Genomic DNA, 23,580 nt, shown 5'->3' with positions numbered 1-23,580 from the left:
CTCTGAGTTTCAGGTGTCTCAGAAATATGCATTGTTCCAGAGACCATCTGATTTATTTTTAATGCAATTTTATTGAGATATATTCACATACCTTACAGTCATCCAAAGTGTACAGTTTTTCACAGAATCATCATATAGTTGTGCATTCATCAGCACAATCAATTTTTTTGAACATTTTTGTTACTCAAAAAAATAAGAATAAAAATAAAAGTAAAAGTAAAATAGAACACCCAAAATATCCCATACTCCTTTTTCCCCATTATTCATTTAATTTTTGTCCCCCTTTTTTCTACTCATTTGTCCATACACTAGATAAAGGGACTGTGGGCCACAAGGTATTCACAATTACACAGTCACACCGTATAAGCTATATAGTTATACAGTTGTCTTCAAGAATTCAAGGATACTGGATTGCAGTTCAACAGTTTTAGGTATTTCCTTCTAGCTATTCTAGTACACTAAAAACTAAAAAGGGATATCTATGTAATGCATAAGAATAACCTCCAGAATGACCTCTCGACTTCATTCTCTCAGCCACTGAAACTTTATTTTCTTTAATTTCTTTTCCTCCTTTTGGTCAGGAAGGCTTTCTCAATCCCATGATGCTTGATCCAGGCTCATCCCCGGGAGTCATGTCCCACATTGCCAGGGAGATTTACACCCCTGGGAGTCATGTCCCACATAGAGGGGAGGGCAGTGAGTTTACCAGCCAGGTGGGCTTAGAGAGAGACAGGCCATATCTGAGCAACAAAAGAGGTTCTCTGAGGGTGACTCTTAGGCACCATTATAAGTAGGCTTAGCCTCTCTTTTGCAGTAACAAGCTTCATAAGGGCAAGTCCCAAGATGGAGGACTTGTCCTACTACAATGGTAGTCCCCAGTGCTTGTGAGATCAGGAATTTCTGAAGTGGAGAAGTTTGTTTCCACATTTTTCCCCAGGCCCTCAAGGGAGCTTTGCAAAACTTTTTATTCTCTGTCCAAATTACTCCGGGATGTATCCGGGTTTCACACTGCAAACCAACCGGATCTCACCCCCTATTCAAGGTTCCATGAAATTATGGTGTTTGAATAAACTGACCATACAGGTTATATTATAAAGCATGCTACAGAAGGTATAGATTTTGCACCAAATAAACATCTCTTCCTTTGGTCTCACACAGAAGTTGAGGTTTTAAAACACAGTGAATGTCATCCTTTTCCCTTTAGTCTGATTCACCTTAGTTCTAATCAAGTCCATTTTGTTCATATCTCTAATTGAAGTCTGTTCTTGTTTGCTAATGCTGCAGTTATGGAAACACCAGAAATGGATTGGCTTTTATAGAGGGGATTTATTTGGTTACAAAGTTACAGTCCCAAGGCCATAAAAGTGTCCAAACAAAGGCATCAACAATAGGGTACCTTTACTGAGGAAAGGCCTCTGACGTCCAGAAAACCTGGCAGCTGGGAAGGTACGTGGCCGGGGTCTGCTTGGGGGTTCTGGTTTCAGAATAGATTTCTCCGAGTATGTTTCTCCCTAAACATCTGGGGGTGTTCTCTTAGTTTCTCCCAGGCAGACTCTGGGCTAGCAAAAGTCTGCTTTCAATGGCCATCTCTAAAATGTCTTTCTCAGCTACAGCACTGAGCTCCTTCTGTCTGAGCTCTTATAGAGCCCCAGTAAACTAATCACAACCCATGCTGAATGGGCAGGGCCACACCTCCATGGAAATAATTCAGAAATAATCAGAGTTATCACCTACATTTGGGTAAGTCATGTCTCCAGGAAACACTCAATTAAGATTTCATAGACTAATCAGAAAGATTAAACAATCAGCCCCCACAAGATTGCGTTAAAGAATATGGCTTTTTCTGGGGGACATAATATATCCAAACTGGCACAAAGTCTGATTTCTTTTTTAGCCTTTTAAACATTTGCTGTATGAGGTAATGCTGACATTCATAGCTGCCAATCTCTGGCTCTGAGTCTTAGGTGTCACACAGATAATGAAGTTACAGGGATCAACCAGTTCAGCATCTCAGAATTTAGAGATAACCATTATAACTTATGAATAGAGGTGCTGCTGTAAGAGCTTACAATCTAAGAACCTTTACCATAAGCCTTCCCCTGATAACCTGTGCTCTCAGATTCAGTTCTCAGAGTCTGCACGTTATAGTTAGTCCGTATTAGTGAGGCATTATAATATTTGTCTTTTCAAGTCTGGCTTATTTCACTCAACATACTGTCCTCAAGTTCCTTTCATATAGGTGTATACTTCACAACTTCATTTCTTCTTGCTGCCACTCAGTATTCTATTGTTCACCATTCTGTTTATCAGTTGATGTACCCTTAGGCCACCTCCATCCATTGCAAATCGTGAGTATGGCTGCCATAAACACCAGTGTGCAATGTCCACCCATGTCCCTGCTCTGAGTTCTTCCAAGTATATACCCAGTAACAGGGTTGCAGGACTATATGGCAACCCCATAGTTAGCTTCCTGTGGAACCACAACACTGCCCTCCAGCAGATCTGTGCCATTCTACTTCCCTACCAAGAGGGAATAGGTACATCCCTCTCTCCACATTTTCTCTAGCGCTTGTATCCCTCTCTTATTTTTTTAATAGTTTTATTCACACACCATACAATCTACACTAAGTATACATTCAGTGAATCCCAGTATAATCACATAATTATGCATTTACCACCACAATCTTTGTGAGGACGTTTCCATCTCTTCCCCAAATAAAGAGGAAAAGGAGGGGAAAAAATAAAGAACAAAAATACAAAAGATAGAAGGAAAATAAAAATGAAATACAATGAAAAGGTCAGACAACATCACCACAACCAAGAATCTCATATCACTTATATCCCCCTCTTATACACATTTAGCTTTAGTATATTGCCTTTGTTACAATTAATGGAAGCATCTTACAATGATACCGTTAACTGTAGACTCTAGTTTGCATTGATTGTATTTTTTCCCCAGTACCATCCAATTTTCAATACCTTGCAATGTTGACATTCATTTGTTCTCCCCCATTTAAAAACATTCTTATACTTGTAAATTTAATCACCATCATTGACCACTCTAGATTTCACTAAGTTATATGATCCCGGCTGCTATCTTCTATCTTTCCTTCTGGTGTCATACCTGCCCTTATCCTTGCTCTTTCAACCATACTCACACTCATCTTTGTTCAGAGTACTTAAAATATTGTATTACCATCACACACTATTATGCTATCCATTCCATTTGTGAATCTATACAATCAATCCTGTTGATCCTTCTGTACTTCAACATCAAATGCCTGATCTCCAACCTCTATCTCCTGATAACCTGTGTTCTCATCTCTCAAATTTCACTCATCAATGTTAGTCCATATTAGTGAGACCATACAGTATCCATCCTTTTGTTTCTGGCTAATTTCGCTCAACATAATATCTACTGTCTACCATTTTGTCTTTTGGATTTTATATGTAATATCTTATTTTTTTTTTTCTCTCTCTTTCTTTTTACACCTACTGAGAGTCTTCATTTCTTTACTCTTCTCCAGACCTCTCTCTCCTGTCTTTTCCTATATGCCTGTGGTGCTCCCTTTAGTATTTCTTATAGAGCAGGTATCTTGTTCACGAACTCTCTGTGTCTGTCTGAAAATATTTTAAATGCTCCCTCTTTTTTTTTTAAATTCAGTTTTATTGAGATATATTCACATACCATACAATCTATAATCATCCATGGTGTACAATCAACTGTTCACAATACCATCTTATAGTTGTGCATTCATCACCCCAATCTATTTTTGAACATTTTCCTTACACCAGAAAGAATCAGAATCAGAATAAAAAAATAAAAATAAAAAAAGAACACCCAAATCACCCCCCATCCCACCCTATTTTCATTTCATGGGGTTTTGTCCCCATTTTTCTACTCATCCATCCATATGCTGGATAAAGGGAGTGTGATCCACAAGGTTTTCAGAGTCACACTGCCACCCCTTGTAAGCTACATTGTTACACAATAGTCTTCAAGAGTCAAAGCTACTGGATTTGGAATTTGGTAGTTTCAGGTATTTACTTCTAGCTATTCCAGTATATTAAAACTTAAAAAGTGTTATCTATATAGTGCATAAGAATGTCCACCAGAGTGACCGCTCGACTCCATTTGAAATCTCTCAGCCACTGAACCTTTATTTCATTTCATTTCACATCCCCCTTTTGGTCAAGAAGATGTTCTCAATCCCACAATGTCAGGTCTAGATTCATCCCCAGGAGTCATATCCTGCATTGCCAGGAGATTTACACCCCTGGGAGTCAGGTCCCATGTAGGGAGAGGGCAGCGAGATCACCCGCAACGGTGGCTTAATTAGAGAGAGACGGCCACATCTGAGTAACAAAGAGGCACTCGGGGGAGACTCTTAGGTACAATTATAAGCAGGTTTAGCCTCTCATTGCAGCAACATGCTTCATAGGGGCCAGCCCCAAGACAGGGCTTAGCACATCAAGCCATCAGTCCCCAGTGTTTGTGAGAACATCAGCAACAATCCAGATGAGGAAGTCCAACACCTCTGCATCCTCCCCCAGCTTTTCCGGGGGGCCCTGAATATGTATTTTTATTCTCCACCCAGATTACTTTAGGATGTGTTGCTATTTCATTCTAATCTATACAGACCTAGAAATAGAATTCTTGGTTCTCAGTTTTTCTCTTTCAGTATCTTGAATAGATCATACCACTGCCTTCTCGCCTCCATGGTTTCTACTGAGAAATCTGTACATAGTTTTATCGAGCTTCCTTTGTATGTGATGGATCGCTTTTCTCTTGCTGCTTTTAGAATTCTCTCTTTGTCTTTGACATTTGAGAATCTGATTACTAAGGGTCTTGGAGTCAGTCTACTTGCATCTATTCTGTTTGGGGTATGCTGCACTTCTTGGATCTGTAATTTTATGTCTTCCATAACAGATGGAAAATTTTCAGTGATTATTTCCTCCATTTTTCTTTCTTCCCCTTTTCCCTTCTCTTTTCCTTCTGGGACACCCATGACACATATATTCATGCACTTCATGTTGTCATTCAGTTCCCTGAGACCCTGTTCATATTTTTCCATTCTTTTCCCTATCTGTTCTTTTGTGTGCAGGACTTTTGCTGTCCTGTCCTCCAGTTCATGAATCCTTTCTTCTGCCTCTTCATATCTTCTGTTGTATGTCTCTGTTGTGTTTTTCATCTCTTATATTATTCCTTCCATTCCCATAAGTTCTGCCAATTGTTTTTCAAACATTCGAGTTCTTCCTTATGTTTGTCCAGTGTCTTCCTTATATCCTTCATCTCTTTTGCCATATCTTCCCTCAACTTGTTGATTTGATTTTTGAATTGATTTAGCATATTTGTTTGAAGATTTTTAATTAGTTGTTTCAACTCCTGTGTCACATTTGAAGTGTAAGTTTTTTCCTTTGACAGGGCCATATCTTCATTTTTCCTAGTGTGATTTGTAGCTTTTGTTGTTTGGGCATCTGGTTTCCTTGATTACCCCAATCAGATTTTCCCAGACCAGACAGGCCTAGGCTGTATTCAGTATCAGGTTTCCCTGAGGGTGAGACCCAGGAGATTGTCAGACTTTCCTGTGAGGCCCATATACTCTGCTTTTTTTACAGAGGTGGCCCAGCAGGTGGCGCTTGTCACCCCGCAGCTCCCCACTAGCATATAGAGGTGAAGTTTATTTAATTCTCAGGGACCCTGTTCTGGCCAGGGACTGAGGGTGTCAGAAGCCAAGCTTAGGCTGTTCCTGTTTAGTTCCCATCCTCCTACCCACCCCCCACCCCCCAGACCCTGGGGTCTGAGTTCTCTGAGGGAGGGCTGCCACATGAGCTGCCCCCCCCTCCACCTTTCTTAGGGAAGATGAGCCCTTTAGGAAATTGTTTCCTACACTTCAGTTTTTCCTTTGACTCTGACTCTCTTAACTCCATCCTTGCCTGGGTCTGTGCTGACAATTGAAACTGCCTGAGGCTTTTCTAATGAGCTACTTAGAATGAGAGAAAAAAAAAAAAGGAAAAAAAGCATGAAGTCCCTTTTTCAGAGCCAGTCCCCAGCCCTCCAGATCACCAGGCAAAAAACCAGAGTTAGTATCCAGTTTTGTGTGCCCCTTTTCTTGGGACACAGCCCTTTTCCAGTGTCTGGGCTCAGCAGACTCCAAAAGCCTCTGTTTTTATTTATTTATAGATATAAATTTTTTCCCATCAGCCCTGCCTCCTCTCTGCCAGGATAAACCTCCAGATTCCTTTCCTGTTTGCTCCAGGTTCATCTGTGCTTGTAGCATGTATTTAGGAGTGCAAATTTTTTAATTAAAACCACAGTTGGAGCTTGGTTGAGCTATATTCCCTTGCTCCTGGTAGGGACTGTTTCTTTTTCCCACAGTGAAGTTTTGCAACTCAGCCTGACATGCTGGTGGGGGAGGGACACCAGCTCCACAGTTTGGGGAGCTTTACTTACAGTTCTATGCTGCGATCTCAGCTGTTCCACCCATTCCAGGCTGGTGTACAATGTTGTCTAGTCACGGATGTCCCCCCGTCTGTTGTTCTAGACTACTTTCTAGTTGTCCCTGGCTATTTACTAGTTATTCTAGGAGACTAACTAAATTCCACACCTCTCTATGCCACCATCTTGCCCTACCTCTTATTTTTAAAATGCAAATCATTTTCAAATTTACATGCTTTTAGCTATTATCCATAATATTATAATAAATCTTTCTCCCAGTTGATTTTAATATGGCAGTATGTCCTAGCATGACTAAAACCAATAATTATCATTCCATTTCCACAAATGACAGCTTAGGAAATTTGGATCAACTCTCCCAAGAAGGTTTCTTAAAAAGCTGGAAAAAATTTAAGAGTGTATGTTTAAAGGATAATGGACTTAAAAGACAGCAATGAATTTTAGAAGGCCGAGATCTAGGAGAAAGAGGAAACCCAGAGAGGTGAGACTGGCATTACCATGATGGGCCCTGCTAAACCTGCAGGGTTTGAGTTGGGATCCTAAAGGGCCACACTTTTAAAGTAAGGTTTAACTGGAAATAAATCAGCCCTCATTGGGACTGAAACTCCAGTTTGAATCATCTTATTCTCTGTTTAGAGTTGCTAGTGTCCCAGTCACCAACTAGAAGCAAAACTTAAGTCTTCTCTGGAGGAAAATATCATTTAGATTTTCTATATATTTTTCCTATACAAAGTACAGTTCTTAATAAAAAGTAGCCTGATAAGATATTTTCATCAAATACAAATAATAGAAACAGATTTACAGGGAATCTTTTTAGTGGAGTTATTAGACACAGCAAAATTATTAGACAGTTATTAGACAACTAATGCAAAATTAATATGTTCCAGGAAAACAAGTTTGAGGATTTTGGCAGCAAACTAGGAACTGAAAAAGAGCCAAATGTATATTCTAAAATCTAAAAAACATAACTGAGATTGGAACTCAAAAAGAAAAAAAAAATGTAGGTTTTTGGTAGATAAGACACAGCTGAGAGATGACTAATAACCTGCAAAATAGGTCAGAGATGAAGAAAAAAACATTTTTAAAGTAACCCCAATAAGACTGATTTCTTGCTATCATTTATTTTGTTGACAAGACAGCTGACAATGGAATGATATAAATGAAAATAATGAAACATGAAAATAATTGCCAACAGGGGATGCTGTACTGAGAATGTTCCTTGAACAGTATAAAATAAAGTTACTTTAAGAAAAACAAATAGTTTGTCACCAGCAGACACCCTGTAAAGAAAATACTAAAAGTTGTTCTTTTGATAGTAGGAAAGTAATTCTAAATGGAAGCATATGGATACATAGAGAAAGGAGTGAAAAATAAGAAAAAGATAAATATATGGGTAAATTTAAATTTAGATTGATATTATAAAACAATAATGATAATGTCTTGAGAGAATTAAAATATGTGCTCTATATACAGATATTGCATGATCTCACTGATATAATTAGAATAAGCAAACTCTTAGAGTCAGAAACTAGAAAATAGGTGACCAGGGGATGGGGTGGAGATAGGGGGTGGGAAGTTAAGGGTTAAAATGTACAGAGTTCCTGTTTGGAGCAATGGAAATGTTTTGGTAATGGATGGTGGTGATGGTAGCACAACACTATGAACATAACAGCACAAAAATATATATGTATATGTGAATGTGGTTAAAAGGAGAAATGTTAGGTTGTGTATATATGGTACAGAGTAAAAATTAAAATAAAAATACATGCTCTATAAATCATTTAATTCAGTAAATGGAAATAAAATATTCTATGATCTTTGCATTGTCCAGGAAAAGGTAAAATACTAATTTATGTAGGATTTTAATAATCCAGGATTTATATTGTAATCTTTAAGGTAAGCACTACAAAAATATGTAAGTACCAACCTAATGAGGGGAAGTGAAAATGGAGTAATTTTTAAGAATCCATTCTAAAAGAAAGCAAAAAAGGAGGCAAAAAAGAACAAAGAACATTTAGGACAAGTATTAAGCATGTGATGATAGATTTAAATCCAATATATCAATAACTGTAATAAATGGAAATAGACTAAATGTTCTAATGGCCAAAATCAATTTAAAACAATCAACTTGGTTCTGTGTACAAGATGTATACCTAAAATATAAAGACAAGAAGATTGAAAGTAAAGAATGGATGAAGGTATGCCATGCAAATGTCAACTGAGAAAAAGGTGATGTAGCTATATTAAAATCAGACGGAATATCAGGCAAGAAGTGTTAATAGAAAATGACTCCATTCTTAATGATAAAAGGTTCAATTCACCAGGAAGGTATAATAGTTATAAATTTGTATACAGCTAATAACATTGACTTAAAAAATGACAGAACTGCAATGGGAAAGAGGAGAAGTGACAAGGAAGTTTAGCAAAGTTGCTGGATACAAGGTCAATATATACACAAACAATTGTATTTCCATGTATCAGAATAAACATTTAGAAAATGAATTTTTTAAGACAGTACCATTTATAATAGCATTTAAATAGCAAAAACCTAGGAATAAATCTCATAAAAGTTGTACATCATCTCTACACGTAAAACTGTAAAACATTGGAAGGAAAAAATTGTAAATAAATTCAGGGATATACCATGTTTGTGCATTAGAAAACAAAATATTGTAACACTGTTAGTTTTCCCCAGTTTTATCTATATATACAGTCAAAACTTGAGCAGAGATTTTTGTGGAAATTAACGAGCTAATTCTTAAACTATTTGGAAATGTGAAGAACCAAGAATATCTAAGATACTCGAAGGAAAACCTGGGTCTGTGATAATTCAGTAAGCTCTTACCTAAGTACATCTGGGCAATATCTGTTACAGTTATTTCATGATAGTAGCTAACTACTTCCTAAATTTGCAAATGTTACATTTAGATACCATTCAGTCTTCTGAGCCCTTTTTCAAAGTAGCATCGAGAACAAATAATTCTGTGTAAAGCTTAGGGAGTTTGGATTTTATGTCACAAGGAGCTATTCAAACAAGCATTAACTAGAAGTATGGAGACAAGTTAAAAGGCAAGAAGACAAGTCTAGGTGAATTGGGTGACAGGACAGCATGTTGGGTGTCCAGATAACTGAAATAAAACTATAAGCATCACCTCTAAAATATAAACTCTTTGAGGAGAGAAATGTTTTTTTCTTCTTGTTTACTGTTGTATTCCCAATATTTAGAACAGTGCCTGGTGCATAGTAAGTGCTCAATAAATATTTGCTGAATAAATAAATGTAAAATAAAATCTTGGGAAAAGCCCATTAGGAGTGGGGGGTAGACAGAATAATTAGACTTCTTTTATTGGCAAAATTAGACTAATATCTGAGTCTTACTTGTGAATGTTAATGAAAAATAACTTATATACAGTTGATTCTTATTATTCACAGTAGTTATATTCTATTACGTCAACACAAACACTGAATTAGTGAATACTGAACCAATGCTCCTAGGAAAAATATAGGGTTAGGTAGCTCTGAACCTCTGGTCACAACATTTTCATCAACTGATCCATGCATAACCTTGTTTTATGGGTGTTTATGTTTAAAGATACCTTATTTAATATATATTGTTGATTCATTAACATTGAACTCACAGCCAACAGTATGATAACGCATGCTTGAATGCTTACCTAATACATGTGTTTTCTCCATAAGACATCACAGCTTTCTTGTGTTTAGGAACACTCAAGAGCACTATGTTTGGGGGCTATTTTAAACAGCAAAATCACCAACAAAAAGCACAAAAATGCAAAAAGCATGGCCCTAAATATACCACGAAAAGGACACTTGTTTACAGTATGAGAACTGAAATATGAAGGGACACTGATGCCTTGTTTGACCTTAACTGGGAATGTGTCCAGGTCAGGCAACGCAAAATATTTGCTGCTCTGCGCGTATCCATAAATTACCACAAAAACACCATGAGTATTAATTTTGGAGGTTGCAAATAAATTTTAGCAGGTAGGTAAGTTGACACATATTGAAACCATGAATAATAAGAATCGACTGTACAGCTTTTTCTTATATAGTGTAATAATTTTGTATTGAGCATCAATACATCCTCTTTATTTCCCCTGTAAACTGCATTTCCCTGCAATATGCTCTTTGCATTTAAGTTTCTTAAATTTAGATGAACAACAGGCACTATGAATGACTTAAATTGTGTTTCTTGTTTTCTTCTATATATACCAATGTGTTCATGATCTCTGGTTTATCTTTGTATTAAGGTATGTTATATTTTATGTTGGGAAAGAATCCCTATTAAATAGCAAATTGGAAATTAAATAGCATTTGTAAACTTCTTTTTTTCCTTTCTTATTTCTTATGAGGCTTCTTTTTGTTTGTTTATTTGTTTGTTTGATGTCTTTCATTAGCAAATTTTGCTTGACAAGTAGTGCAAGTTACAGATTTCATTTGCTTTACTCGTGATTTCTATAGGTAGATCATATGCTAACAAAATTCCATGGGCTGGCAGATTTTTACATAGTAACACCTTCTAAGCACTCTTTTTATCTTGGATATTAATTCCCAGAAATCTAATTAAAGATTTATCTTTCTTAGCAATAATGCAGCATTTCCTTTTATAAAATCTGGTAGATCTAGACATTATGCCTAGGGTAAAAGCAATAAGATAACATATACACACAGGAGCCCTGTTGACCTCTTTGGTGCATCTGTGCAGCCTATTTGGATAAGTCCAAATTTCTGTTTTAATAATGATCAAGCTCAGGGCTATCCCTAAGTGTCAGCAAACTTTTTTCTATAAAGGGCCAGATAATAAATATTAGGCTTTGTGGGCCATGTGTTTTCTATTGCAACCACTCAACTCTTTTGTTGTGTCAAAAAAGCAGCCATAAACAGTATGTAAAGTAGTATCTGTATTCCAATAAAACTATTCACAAAAGCAAGTGGCAGGCTAGATTTGGTCTGCAGGCTGCAGTTTGCCAACCCCGTACTCTAGCTCATTTGATAACAGTAGTACATCAGAAGAAACAGTAAACCTGGGAGCCTTCATTAGCTAGCTGCCTTCCAAGGACTTTGACATTTCTGAGGACTCTGTGCATTTGATTCATCCATTTGCCAAATAAGGATTATCACTTTTCTTCTCCTGGTCAAGAAATAGTAGGCTTAACATGATGCTTTGGAAGAGAGTATAGTTGTGCATGTGTTTTAGTGGTGAGAAAAACCACTGAGAGAAAGAAACAACTTTTCATGAAGAAGAATTTTTTTCTAAATTAGCTTCCTAAAGAGGAGAATAAGATTTGGTTCTAATTTCATATTTTAACAACTGATATTTGCAGTTACTCTTAAATACCTTTTTTTTTTTTTTTTTTTTTTACAAAATTGCTATCCTTTGAGAAAACAGCTTGTTGGTTAAGTTTAGATATTATATAAAAAACTGGGAGAAATGTTTCAGTAGCCATTTTATAATTTTTCCCATTACTAGAAAAAATATGATTCATTATTCTATAAACAGCCATGTTAACAAAAACAGGAACTTTGCTACTTGATAAATAAGAAATTTATCTCGACATGATGTTTATATTCACCTACATTATGATTCATCATGTTAGAAGTTTAGAATTTACAGTACTTTATAATGTTTTGTGACACTAGGTGGAGCACGTTCTGAAGAAAGGCTTAACAAAGCCCTAAACTGTATCCCTTTCAAATTAGCTCACTTCCTAGACAAAGAACTCTAAAGAGAAGAAAAACTACCAACACCATTTTATATTTTTAAAGGCACCCAAATATTTAACTATAAATAGAAGTCTGGATATGTTTTATAGACAACTTTTCTCTTTGTGTTATATTTTAACCAATGTATTTCCTCATGTGAGGAAATCAGTGTGAGTGATTTTCGTGTGTTTTATGCATTAGAGTTGTCCTGCCTTCAAGTTGTCCTCATTTATTGGCTTTCTAGAAGCAATTGGAAAAGGAGAATTATTTAGTAGAAAAAGCTATAATATTAAGGTGTTGTCTTCTGAATGGTATTTATGAGTCATTTGTTTAACAAGATCGATTTAATGGAAAAAAAATACTTGGATCCTTACAAAGAAAGTTGGTCGTGAGATATGTGGCCATGTGTAAGACTCAGAGGCCTGCATCTGTTTTAAATGTTGGGATTGTTTCACCCCTAATATATGTTGTAAAAATTGTACATTTTAAAAATCTTTTGTGTTGGTTGTCATCTAATATTTATAACACATTTCTGTATATAGCACCGTGTTTCTTTTAATAAACAAGTGCTTTATAGTATTACATTTTTGCTTAGGTATAAACATCTGATACTTTTTGATTCAACTGTTTATTGCCCAAAGTAACTGTTATTTGGAAAACTGCATGAATATGGATTGAAATGAAGTAGTGAAATAGTTTCAGTAAGAGAAATATTGTAGTAATAGTTAATGATGGGGTGGAGAAATTCTTTTAAAAAGTTGTTAACCACCCTTTTCACTATCTTTTCAGTTAGACTTCCGATTATTGCTTTGTTGCTTACTTATCTATCCCTTTGTAAGATAGGGAAGAAATTGCCAAAAGTAAAGTTCTGGTGTGACCTGAAATTGCTCTCTGTAGGTGTAATAACTGTGTCTCTAAGCAGGCAGTGACTCAGGGCTCTTGCGGGAACACCAGCAGGGCCTTCTTAGAAAAGGTCTGTTTGCTTTTTGTTTGATGAGGGCATGATCATCTCTTCTCCCTGTCTTTCCCCAAGGAATGACTCATGAATTAACTCTAATAAGTATCACCACATCAAAAGAAGTCAAGGTGTCTAGGACATCAGACTGGGATTTAGCCAAGTAGCATGGGTCTGCACAGACTGGATAACTTCTTATCCTTAAGTCACTATTTATTAATAGTTTTAAATGAAAGCTAAAACAATTCAGTTTAGCTTAAATCTGTTCTATTGAGTATAATTTTTAAACTTTTATACAAACCTTTTTTTTAATAGCTATCTCTCTCCATATATATGTGCTTCATTTCTCCTGAACTCTCAAGTCAACCCTCTGATCAAAAGTTTCTTAGGTTTAGAGAAGAAAAGTAAAACTCACCTTTATTTTGGACAGTTTCAGTATGATAAAAATGACTTCAAAGACAGTACCTTATGACTTGGAGTATGAGCTAATACATAGGGTTTATACTTATTTTGTTTTGGTTAGCATGTAACACTTTTTACTGTACAATCTCGTATATGTTCTTGCCCTGTGATCTAGGTAGGGCAGGTGTTATTGTTAGATTTTTTTTGTCAAATGAGACTGACTTTAAATTTGATTTGAGCTAACAAGCTATTGACAGACTGAAAAAACTAAAACCTATGTTTACTAATGCCTAGGTTACTACTTTGGGGCATATTTTTTATAGAGAGGGACCAGGGTCTTAATTTGTGAGTTTGGGACCCTCTTCACAAAAAGGATATAAATACTAGTTAAACTTTTCAGTGCCCATTTGGAATCAATAGCTTTTACTCTCTAACCTTCTAGAATTATTTGCTGAAGACCATAGCTTTAGATAAGTTATTTTCTGGCTCTGATTAGAAAAGCAATAATTAAAAGAATTTAAGGAGTAGAATTCTTGTTTTGCAAAAGAGTTTCTGAAGTCCCCTAAAAGTTGAACTAAAGGAAAACAAAGGTTTTGTAAGTCATACAGACAACAATTTGTCATCTCCTTTCAGTTATTTATCACCCACATATTCCTAATGAATCACATTCCAGACTAACCACTGACTCCTTTTGTTCCTCAGTGAAGGAGTGTTGCAAACAAATGTTTTCCCAGTGAATCAGCACAGGATTCTTGATTTTAGTACCTTTGCCCTAAACTTTCCAGACAAACCTAGTTGGAAATTTTGCCTTTGGGATCTCACTGTATATAGATGATGGATTAGCCTATGAATTGACATTACAGATGTTGTACAAACAACTGCAGTCTTCAGGAATGTTTTAGCAGTTTTGAAGAAACCGCCTGTGGTGGAAGAATGTCTGCTCATCTTCTTTACAAATGCGCATTGCATTTTTTTCTTGGTTGATAAAGAGGCTTGGCTAAATTGGGCTTGTAATTAACTACTATGATCATTTTAGGTTTTTAATGTTTAAAAGATGGCCCTAGAAGAAAGGGCCCTACAATAAACCCAACTGTATCCCAACCCCTCTCTGGTCTCATGGATTTTATACTGCATTTCATAATAAAGTGTGAGTCTAGCTGTTTCAGTCCCTTGAATGCTACAAAATATTTGGAGATGGTGCAATTACAGTAAATAATCAGCTGCTCTAGAATAAATCTAAAGAACTCGAAAAGCTCAAAACCCAGAAAATAGTTTTGTTGTTTAAAACGAAACAGCTGTTCACATACTAGGTTATCATGTTACTAATGCAATGTTTTTTCAGTAATGAAAATATAAATATTCTACCTCTTCTCTAGTTTGTGTTGTGGCACCAGGACTTCTTTCTCTGGGCTTATATAAGTGCTACATTATTATCAGAGCACTGATTAAAACTTCAATGCCACATTAAGATATTTTTGTTTGGTATAATTTCAGGAATGATAATTTTACCTCTTTAGGACAATTTTTTTTTGTAATTGTAAATTTCTCTTAACTAGACAAAACTAGTGGAATATACTCGTGAGGCTGAAGTAAAAATTAATCCCATAGAACTCTCATTCAATTTTTTTTCAATAACTAAAACAAATTTTTTCCGCATTGCTCAAGAAAGAATATAAATTGTGAATACTTAACCTTTTGTATTTAATTTAAAGGTTTCTAAAAGCTAAACTATCTTTTCCATAAACAAATACCTACATCTGCTCTTATTAGAAATCTTACTCCATGATCTAACTGTGGTTTTGCTCTCACACAGACATACTCTTGCTTGGCCAAGGACTACATCTTTTATCTTGGACGAGGCAAAATTATCCCATTATCAAAAGTTTGGAAAATATAATGTAATAGAGCTCATGAGACTAGATATGTGGGGCTTTGAACTGAAGCAAAACCTGATGTCCAATATGTCAAAATTATTGAACTAAGTTATTGCGTTGACTTTGCTTAAAATGACTGTCCTGAATTACAAGGCCAAAAAAAGCATCTTAGAACCTGTCACTTTGTTGAGGATATAACATTTCATCACAATCGTATCAGAAAGTTTAATCTCCTTATCTTTAAGGAGAATTTTCATTGGCAATAATAGGGACCGCTCAAGGGCTTTTTGTGTAGTTAATGAGTGTTATTTCTGACTTGGGAGCTAACTAAGGAATTTATAGAGCCTCCTGTACTAGGGATAAACAATCCATGCTATATACAGCTGTTTGACTTCCTTTGGTTACCCACCACAAAAAACAAAGGACACTATCCTCAACTGGGGACATTCCTTTGAGGACCTTCATGTCACTTTTCCTTAAGAAGTACTCCCTGTATTGATCTTCGCCTTACCACATGGAACATCCTTTTACATCTTACCAGTTAATGAGACAAGGATATTCAAATTTCCAACTGTAATTATAGATTTGTTTTATTTCTCCATTCATTTCTCTCAATTTTTGCTTTATATATTTTGAGGCTCTATTATTTGGCGTATACACATTTAGGATTTTTCTGTCTTCCTGAGAATTAGCCCTTTTATCATGAAATGTCCCTATGCATCTCTAGGAATATTCCCTGTCTTAAAGTCTGCTTTGTCTGATATTATTATAGCCACTTCATCTTTCTTCTTATTTTTATTTAAATGATTTCTCTTTTTCCATTCTGTAATTTTAATTATCTGGGTCTTGATATTTAAAGGGGGTTTCTTATAGACAGCATATCCTGAGGTCTGCTTTTTTATCCTGTCTGAAAATCATTTATATGTTTAGAATATTTACATATAATATAGTTAATATAATTGAGTTTAAGTCTACCATCACACTGTTTGTTCCGTTTCTTTTTTATTCCTTTTTCCTTGTTTCCTGCCTTCTTTTGCTCTGAACATTTAGTTACTATTTCATTTCACTTATTGGCTTATTAGTATGCTAGATGGATGAGGTTAGGTAAAGTACAACAACTAGTGGAAAGTTGTTTTAAGTGGTTGTTCTGCGGTTTGCAGTATACTCTATGGTTTGCAGTATATACTTATCAAAAATAATGTAAGCATATAAAAAAGCTCACTATTACAAGGAGTTGACAATACAGGAATATATGGGGGAAAAAGTACCTATTGCAAACTATGGACTATAGTTAACAGTAATATCTTAATATTCTTTCATCAACAGTAACAAATGTACCACACCAATACTCTGGATCAGTAATGGAGTTGGGGTAATAAGGGATGTTTTGGGTTTTCTTTTTAATTTTTATTTCTTTTTCTGGAGTAATGAAAGTGTTCTAAAATTGATCATGGTGATGAATGCACAACTATGTGATGATACTGGGAGCCACTGATTGTATACTTCGGATGGTTTGTACCGTGTGTGAACCTATCTCAATAAAATTGCATTAAAAAAATAATAATTTAAGAACTTTACAATAGTATACTTCCATTTCCTCCCTCTCATCCTTTGTGCTGTTGTTGTCATGTATTTTACTTCTACATATGGGATTCTAATTACATGTGTGTTAGCCCAGTTTGGTATTGTCCCGTGGGTCACTGAGGGTCTTTTCTTTCCCAGCCTTTTCTCTCTGTGCCTTTTAGTTTGGATACTTTCTATTGCCCTATTTTAAAGTTCTCTGGGCTTTACCTCTGCAGTGTCTAATCTGCTGATAATCCATGCGATGTATTTTTCTATCCAAATATTTTTTCCCCTATAAGTTCAATTTGGTTCTTTTCTATGGTTTCCGTTTCTTTCCTGATTGTGCTTATGCTTTCCTTTAAATCAGAGATCAGCACACTTTTTCTATTAAGGGCCAAATAGTAAATATTTTAGGCTTTATGGGCCTTACAATCTCTGTAACTACTTGTGCCATTGTAGCAAAAAAGCAGCTAGAAACAATATGTAAATAAATAGATATAGTTGTAAACCTTTAAAACTTCATTTACAAAAACAGGTAGTGAGCTGGATTTGGCCTGTCAGCTGAAGTTTACCAACCCCTGCTTTAAGTCCTTGAACATATTTATAATCACTGATTCAATTTCCTTGTCTGCTAATTCCTTTATTTCTGTCATTTCTGTATCTGTTACAGTCATCCAAATTTTCTTTTTGTTATAGGTCATGTTTTCCTGTTTTGCATGCCTAGTAATTTTTTATTGATTGCTGGACATTGTAAATGTTAAATTGTTGAATGTGTGAAATTTTTCTTCCTTTAAGGAGCGTTGTTTTTTGTTTTGTTTATTGGTTGGTTTTTGTTTGTTTTGGTAGGCAGTTAAGTTACCCATGGATCAGTTTGATCCTTTTAAGGCTCATTTCAATCTTAAGATCTAGGGTAGCTTTTACTCTGGGGGTAGTTTAGTTGTTCTACTAAGGCATGATCTTTCTGGGGTCTTTTCTTAACTCTGAGTCTCTCCACCCTAGCTGATTGTGGCTTGAATTTTTCCTAGCCCTGTGTGAACTCTGGGAATTGTTCAGTTTGCATCTCTCCAGTGGTTGTTCTTTTTCCACTAGTTGTTGTACTTTACTTAACCTCATCCATCTAGCATGCAGTATACAGCCTTGTATGTCTGTGTGGCTCCCTCTTCTTTAATATTCTACCCCACAATTTCCAGCTGCCTCAGCCTCCCTGAACTTCAGATTTCCTTCTCAATTCAGCAAGCCCACCATGCTCTGTTTGGGCCCTCCTTTCCCGAACCATGGACTGGAATTTGTCTGCAAGCTGAAGGCCAGGATTATCATAGAGTTTCCTAATTTGTATCCCTTCTCTCAGAAAGCAAAAGTTCTGTATTGCCTGTGGTACAATGCCTGGAAAGAATTGTTTCATATATTTTGGTCAGTTTTCTAGTTGTTTACTGTCTAGGGGTGAAAGTCATACCAGTTAACTTCATCATGATATGAGGAGGAAAAACCTCAGCCACAGGCCAAGATCCTTAACCCATGCTTATCTATAACTTCATGCTCCATTGACAGCTAGAACCTGCTACTCAGGACATGTACTTTTATGTTTCTGATTCAAGGAGAGATCCTTTGTGGTAGTTATATCCAGTTATCCTTTCATGTTTTTGTTATAGCTGTTTGTCTTTACTCCCTTGTTTCTTAGTTTAGTATAGTTAAAATGTGATTCTCTTATTTGGTATAGAGTAATAGGGCTTGTAGTTTTTAGAAAATACACTTAAAAGGTAGTTTTAATATGTATAATGTTTTAAGTTGTGTATTTTTTAATTGAAATTATTTTCTGTTTTTTTTATGTTTGGATTTTTCAGGTAAACTTATATTTATTTCACTGAAGTGGGTTACATTTAGAACTATTAAGCCATAATGTTGAAAAACACTTGTGTAATATTTCCTATCAGTTACATAGTTTAAACTAAAATGACAAGGGATAGGCTAAACAGGCTCTTGAGAAAGAACAAAGGACAAGAAGCTGAGTTATTAGTGTTCATTTTGTCTAGGAACCTCCACATCAGCCTCCAAGGCTGAGTAATGATGACTTATTAGTGTGGTTGTAGAAAATATGTATCAGTTTAGCTGCATGAATGAACAGTCCTTTCTTTAGAGAAAAAATTCTCAAATCAGAGTGCTGAAAATTTCCCTTTTTAGAGTCACATAAAATTAAAACTATTAAGACGTTTATCTTGTTGGATATTGTGTTTAATCTCTTGGGACATGTATTTTTTTCTGTATTTGTGGAATGGAAAATACCTTTTTTCTTCCTGTATATCCCAGAAATCTCATTCACCAAGACAGTTCTACTTCAGGTCAGCTGCAGACTATCCCTCTAGCCTACACAGGACAGTTGTGTGAGGACAGCAGGGGTAAACTCTTGAATTTCTTCTTTTTTACTTATTGTTCTTTGGCATCACGTTTCTCTTTCGTGTTTTGTGACAATAAAGGTGGAAGTTATTATTTTTTTTTTATTATTGTATCTGATAGCTGCAACTATATGGTGAGAAAATTTAATTAATCTGTCATCCTACCATAAACTTTAAATTCAGTGTTTTTTCCATAGGGTCATAAAGTAATCTTTTTTTTTTCAACTGTGAAATCTCTTTTATGCACACAGTATTCAAAGAAACAGTTGTAGTTTTCATGATTAAAGTTTCCTAACTTAAAAAAAAAACATGATTACCTTTAAGCATTCTTTTTCTTTAACCTTGTATAAATTTTTTTAACTTAAATATCAACATTTATGGATTTCCAAGAATTAAAATCCAAGAAAAAGAAGAACAAAGACTAAACATTTACATGTATATTCTTGTCCAGAAAGTAATAATTAATTAATTCAGTACTAAGTGTAGAACTTCATTTTTTTTAGATTTTATTTTAACATAAAATACTTATTATTCTTAGGGGAAAAATGTAGCTTAGACTTATGAACATTTTCCTCACATTAATATAAAATCAATTATCTTATTGTATATTGATTGCCTTGTATCTTAATAACAATAGGCATTCTTTAAGGTTTTATTTTCATCACTGTATCTTGAACACTTTGTCTTTGAACCTCAGATTCTTTCATCAAGCAATCTAAAGGAATCTCTTATATACAGAGACTACTTACGGTTCTCAGGGACTGATTCATGAAAACTCATTGGAAAAATCTTTAACAGAAACCTCTCAGTATGGTTAGTAATAGAATCTCCCATTGGAAGTTTTTTATTTCATATATGTATAATTTGTGTGTGCATGTATGTTTTTTATTCCACAAATAACACTTTTTCTTTGTAATAGTAAATAGCTAATACATTTTGAGGTCTTACTTTATGCCAGGCATTTCTCTAACCTGAGCACTTTATATGAATTGACTAATTTAATCTTCATTACCACCCCAGGATGTAGGTGCTATAAGTATTTTATTATTGCTAATTTATAGATAAGAAAGTCAAGATTCAGAAGGTAAGTGGCAGAGGCCAGAACCTGAGCCAGAGAATCTGGCTCTAGAAACTATGCTTTTAGCCACTGTGCTAAAAACTTGGTCCTTAAAGATTAGTCTAATTCCTTTATCTTGCAGAACAGTAAACCAAAGCACAGAAAGTCAGTTATTTTCTTAGTTTTCTGATTCTTAATTTACTATTCTTTTGGTAGTTCCTAAACCAAACCACAGAAAGTCACTTATTTTCTTAGGTTTCTGATTCTTACTTTACTATTCTTTTGGTAGTTCCTAAACCTAGCTATTTTACTAGAATCTCTGAAAGAGATTGTTTTGAAAATATAGGTTTCCAGCCATACCTATTGAGTCCATCTCTGGATAGGGACCTGGGAATTTATATTTTTAACAAGCTCCCTAAGTGATTCTTATGCAGATACCTCAGCGTTGCATATATGTGCATTTGGGAACCACCATGTTTAATCTTTTATCACATATCTAAATATTAATCCATTTTAATTTATATGATTGTTAATTCGTAATATTTCAAAATAAAGGTACAAAGCAGCACAAAACTTTCCATGGGAAAAAATACTATGAAAGAAAAACTCACTGATACTGGTTCATTGGTTTTATTTTGCTTTAGAATCTCATTAGGAAATGTGAGTGAGGTTGTTAACTTCACCAGGTGTTTTTAAGTTAGGAAAAAGAGTGGCTTATACTCACATTATGCTTTTTCTTAAAGCAATAGGGGCACAGAAAGTTGCTTGAAGTCACAGGGATTAAAATTCTCATAAATGAGAAATAAATGGACTATAGGTAATAGTACAATTATAAAAATATTCTTCCATGTATTTTAACAAATGTACCACCCTAATGCAGGTGTTAGTAATAAGGTGGTATATGGGAACTCTGTATTTTATGCATGATTTTTCTATAAACCTATAACTTCTCTAATTTAAAAGAAAAAAATCAAAATCAAGCCAGAAATGGGTTCAATGGTTGTCAGGGGCTATGAATGATGGAAAGGTGGTGAGGAGGGGGTTTGGCTGCAAAAGGACACAAAGGAACATTTTTGGGTAGTGGAAATGTTCTGTTCTTGATTGGTTATGGTTGTATAGCTAAATATATTTGTCAAAACTCATTGAACTGCAACCTAAAAAGAATGACTGTTACTATATGTAAATTATAGTGGAATAAATCTGAATTTTTTTCAAAAAATCAAGCCAGTAAGGATTTCTGGGAAAGATTATTTTTCTAAATTAACTAACTGCTTCTTGAAATATTTATTTAGGAAGATTCTTGTTTTTTTTTTACAGCTTTTTCTTGTAATATGTAATGATTACGTTACTATTAAAATAATGTGTATTGATAATTCCTTTTTGTTTATTAATATTTCTTATCAGAGTTTTCTTATATTTGTTTCATAGGGTCCACATATAGCTTCAGTTACATTAGCTGCTTATGAATGCAATTCAGTGAATTTCCCTGAACCACCCTATCCTGATCAGATTATTTGTCCAGATGAAGTGGGCATTGAAGGAGCCATTTCTTTGTGGAGCATCATCTCAAAAGTTAGGATTGAGGCCTGCATGTGGGTAAGATGTGCATTTTCGTATTTGTCAAAAATTGACTTCACCATTTTGATACTTTGCTGTGCCTTCAAATGGAATCCAAACATATACCTAGTCAGTAAATATTTTCCAAATATATGATTTATGATGTTTTCATTCACCTACTTCCAAGTTTAAAGAAACTTTTAGAGCTTTTTCTGTACATGAATGGCATTCAGAAGGAAGGCACGAAACTATAGGTATCATGGAAACATGATGTCAAGTAGACAACAGCAGGGAAAAAAGGATGATATATGATGGGACTGTACTACTTTGTAAAATTTGTCCCAGTGCATATATACTTGATAAACACTTAGTAAGTGGTTATATGTTATATGTCTTACTGCTCAATTAAAATACTCTGTGTTTGTTCTTTGAGGACTCATTTTATTTTCTGAGTATGTTGTAATACTGAAGTCAGGTCAGACATTTCTTGATAAACCAGTCTTTACTGTAGTGCAGGTATCAGACTATATGGTTGTATACGGTGGTCTTACTTTCAGTTGTACCAATTATTCTTATTGTGGTTTGCTTAAGTTTATTTTGGTAAGTTTTTTCAATATTTTTAATGGTATATTAAATGGTATATTTTAATCCTCAAAAAGCATTCTTTTTGTTGTTGTTATATGCCTAAGTTTAGGTAGCCATCATTTGGGAATAGTTCATTTGTTCAAGACTTCCTATTATAATTTGAATTGTCTTTTAAATTCATCATTTGTGTTTATTAAGTTACGTATTCCCTGTTACTTTTATTTCTCTAGTACTCTCTTAGGGAATAAAGAATGTGGAACAGATCACTTAAAAATCTAAACTAATTAAAATGAATGTGACTACCATGGCCACAGAAAAGGCAGAGATTTAAAACATATTTAAGTGTTTGCGATTATGTTTTGTTTTAAAAGAATTGTAAGGGAAATGCCATACAGTGAACTTGTTGAATATGAAAGACAGGAAAAATTGTCATGTTTCCTGTGCTCTTTTATTAACACTGGAAACGAATTCATTGTACTAGTTGCATATGTTTTATGATTTTGACCACATTAGTCTTTTGATGAAAAACGATTATTAGAATAACAGAATATACTTGGAACATGGTAGAAGGGCGCTATCTATGTAGACCTTGATTTTCTATTTTTCTTAATATTATGCTTTTGTTCTTTCAAAAATTAAGTGTGTGGCTGGATTAACTCTAATGCCAGCAAAGGAAAACTTCCAGCCCAGCTGGCAATGATAGCTGCCTCCTCTAAACTCCCATCATGTCTATTGTCTGTAGTGCTCATTTGGCCTGGCTCCATACATGCCTTAAATTAGTTAACTTGGCTGCTATAGTGGCTTACTTCCCCCAAATAAATTTTAAACTCCTAAAAAATACAGACTGTACCTTAAATTTGTTGTTCACACAGCACTCAGCATAAGGCTTTACACATAGAAATGTCAATAAATACAATTAATTTTTGAATGTTTATTTGTTCTTCAAGTTACCTTCTTTGAAAGTGTCTTTTGTCATGTAAAATAATGTGGCACATATCAAGTTATGTTTAAAGTTG

At 34.9% G+C, this 23,580-nt stretch overlaps 1 protein-coding gene across 1 annotated transcript in view; it reads left to right on the top strand.

The window, feature by feature from the left end:
- The window catches only part of VMP1 (vacuole membrane protein 1), a 134,462-nt gene that overhangs the window by 52,467 nt on the left and 58,415 nt on the right, over positions 1-23,580 (top strand). The window contains exon 6 of the mRNA XM_037810404.1: positions 21,851-22,018. Within this exon, the coding sequence (XP_037666332.1) occupies positions 21,851-22,018 (168 nt within the window). The remainder of the gene's footprint in view (positions 1-21,850; positions 22,019-23,580) is intronic.

This window comes from Choloepus didactylus, chromosome 18 (assembly GCF_015220235.1).
Source record: "Choloepus didactylus isolate mChoDid1 chromosome 18, mChoDid1.pri, whole genome shotgun sequence".
Taxonomy (NCBI): Eukaryota; Metazoa; Chordata; class Mammalia; order Pilosa; family Megalonychidae; genus Choloepus; species Choloepus didactylus.
Note: the sequence above shows the minus strand (reverse complement) of the source record. Positions and strands in the feature narration are given on the sequence as shown.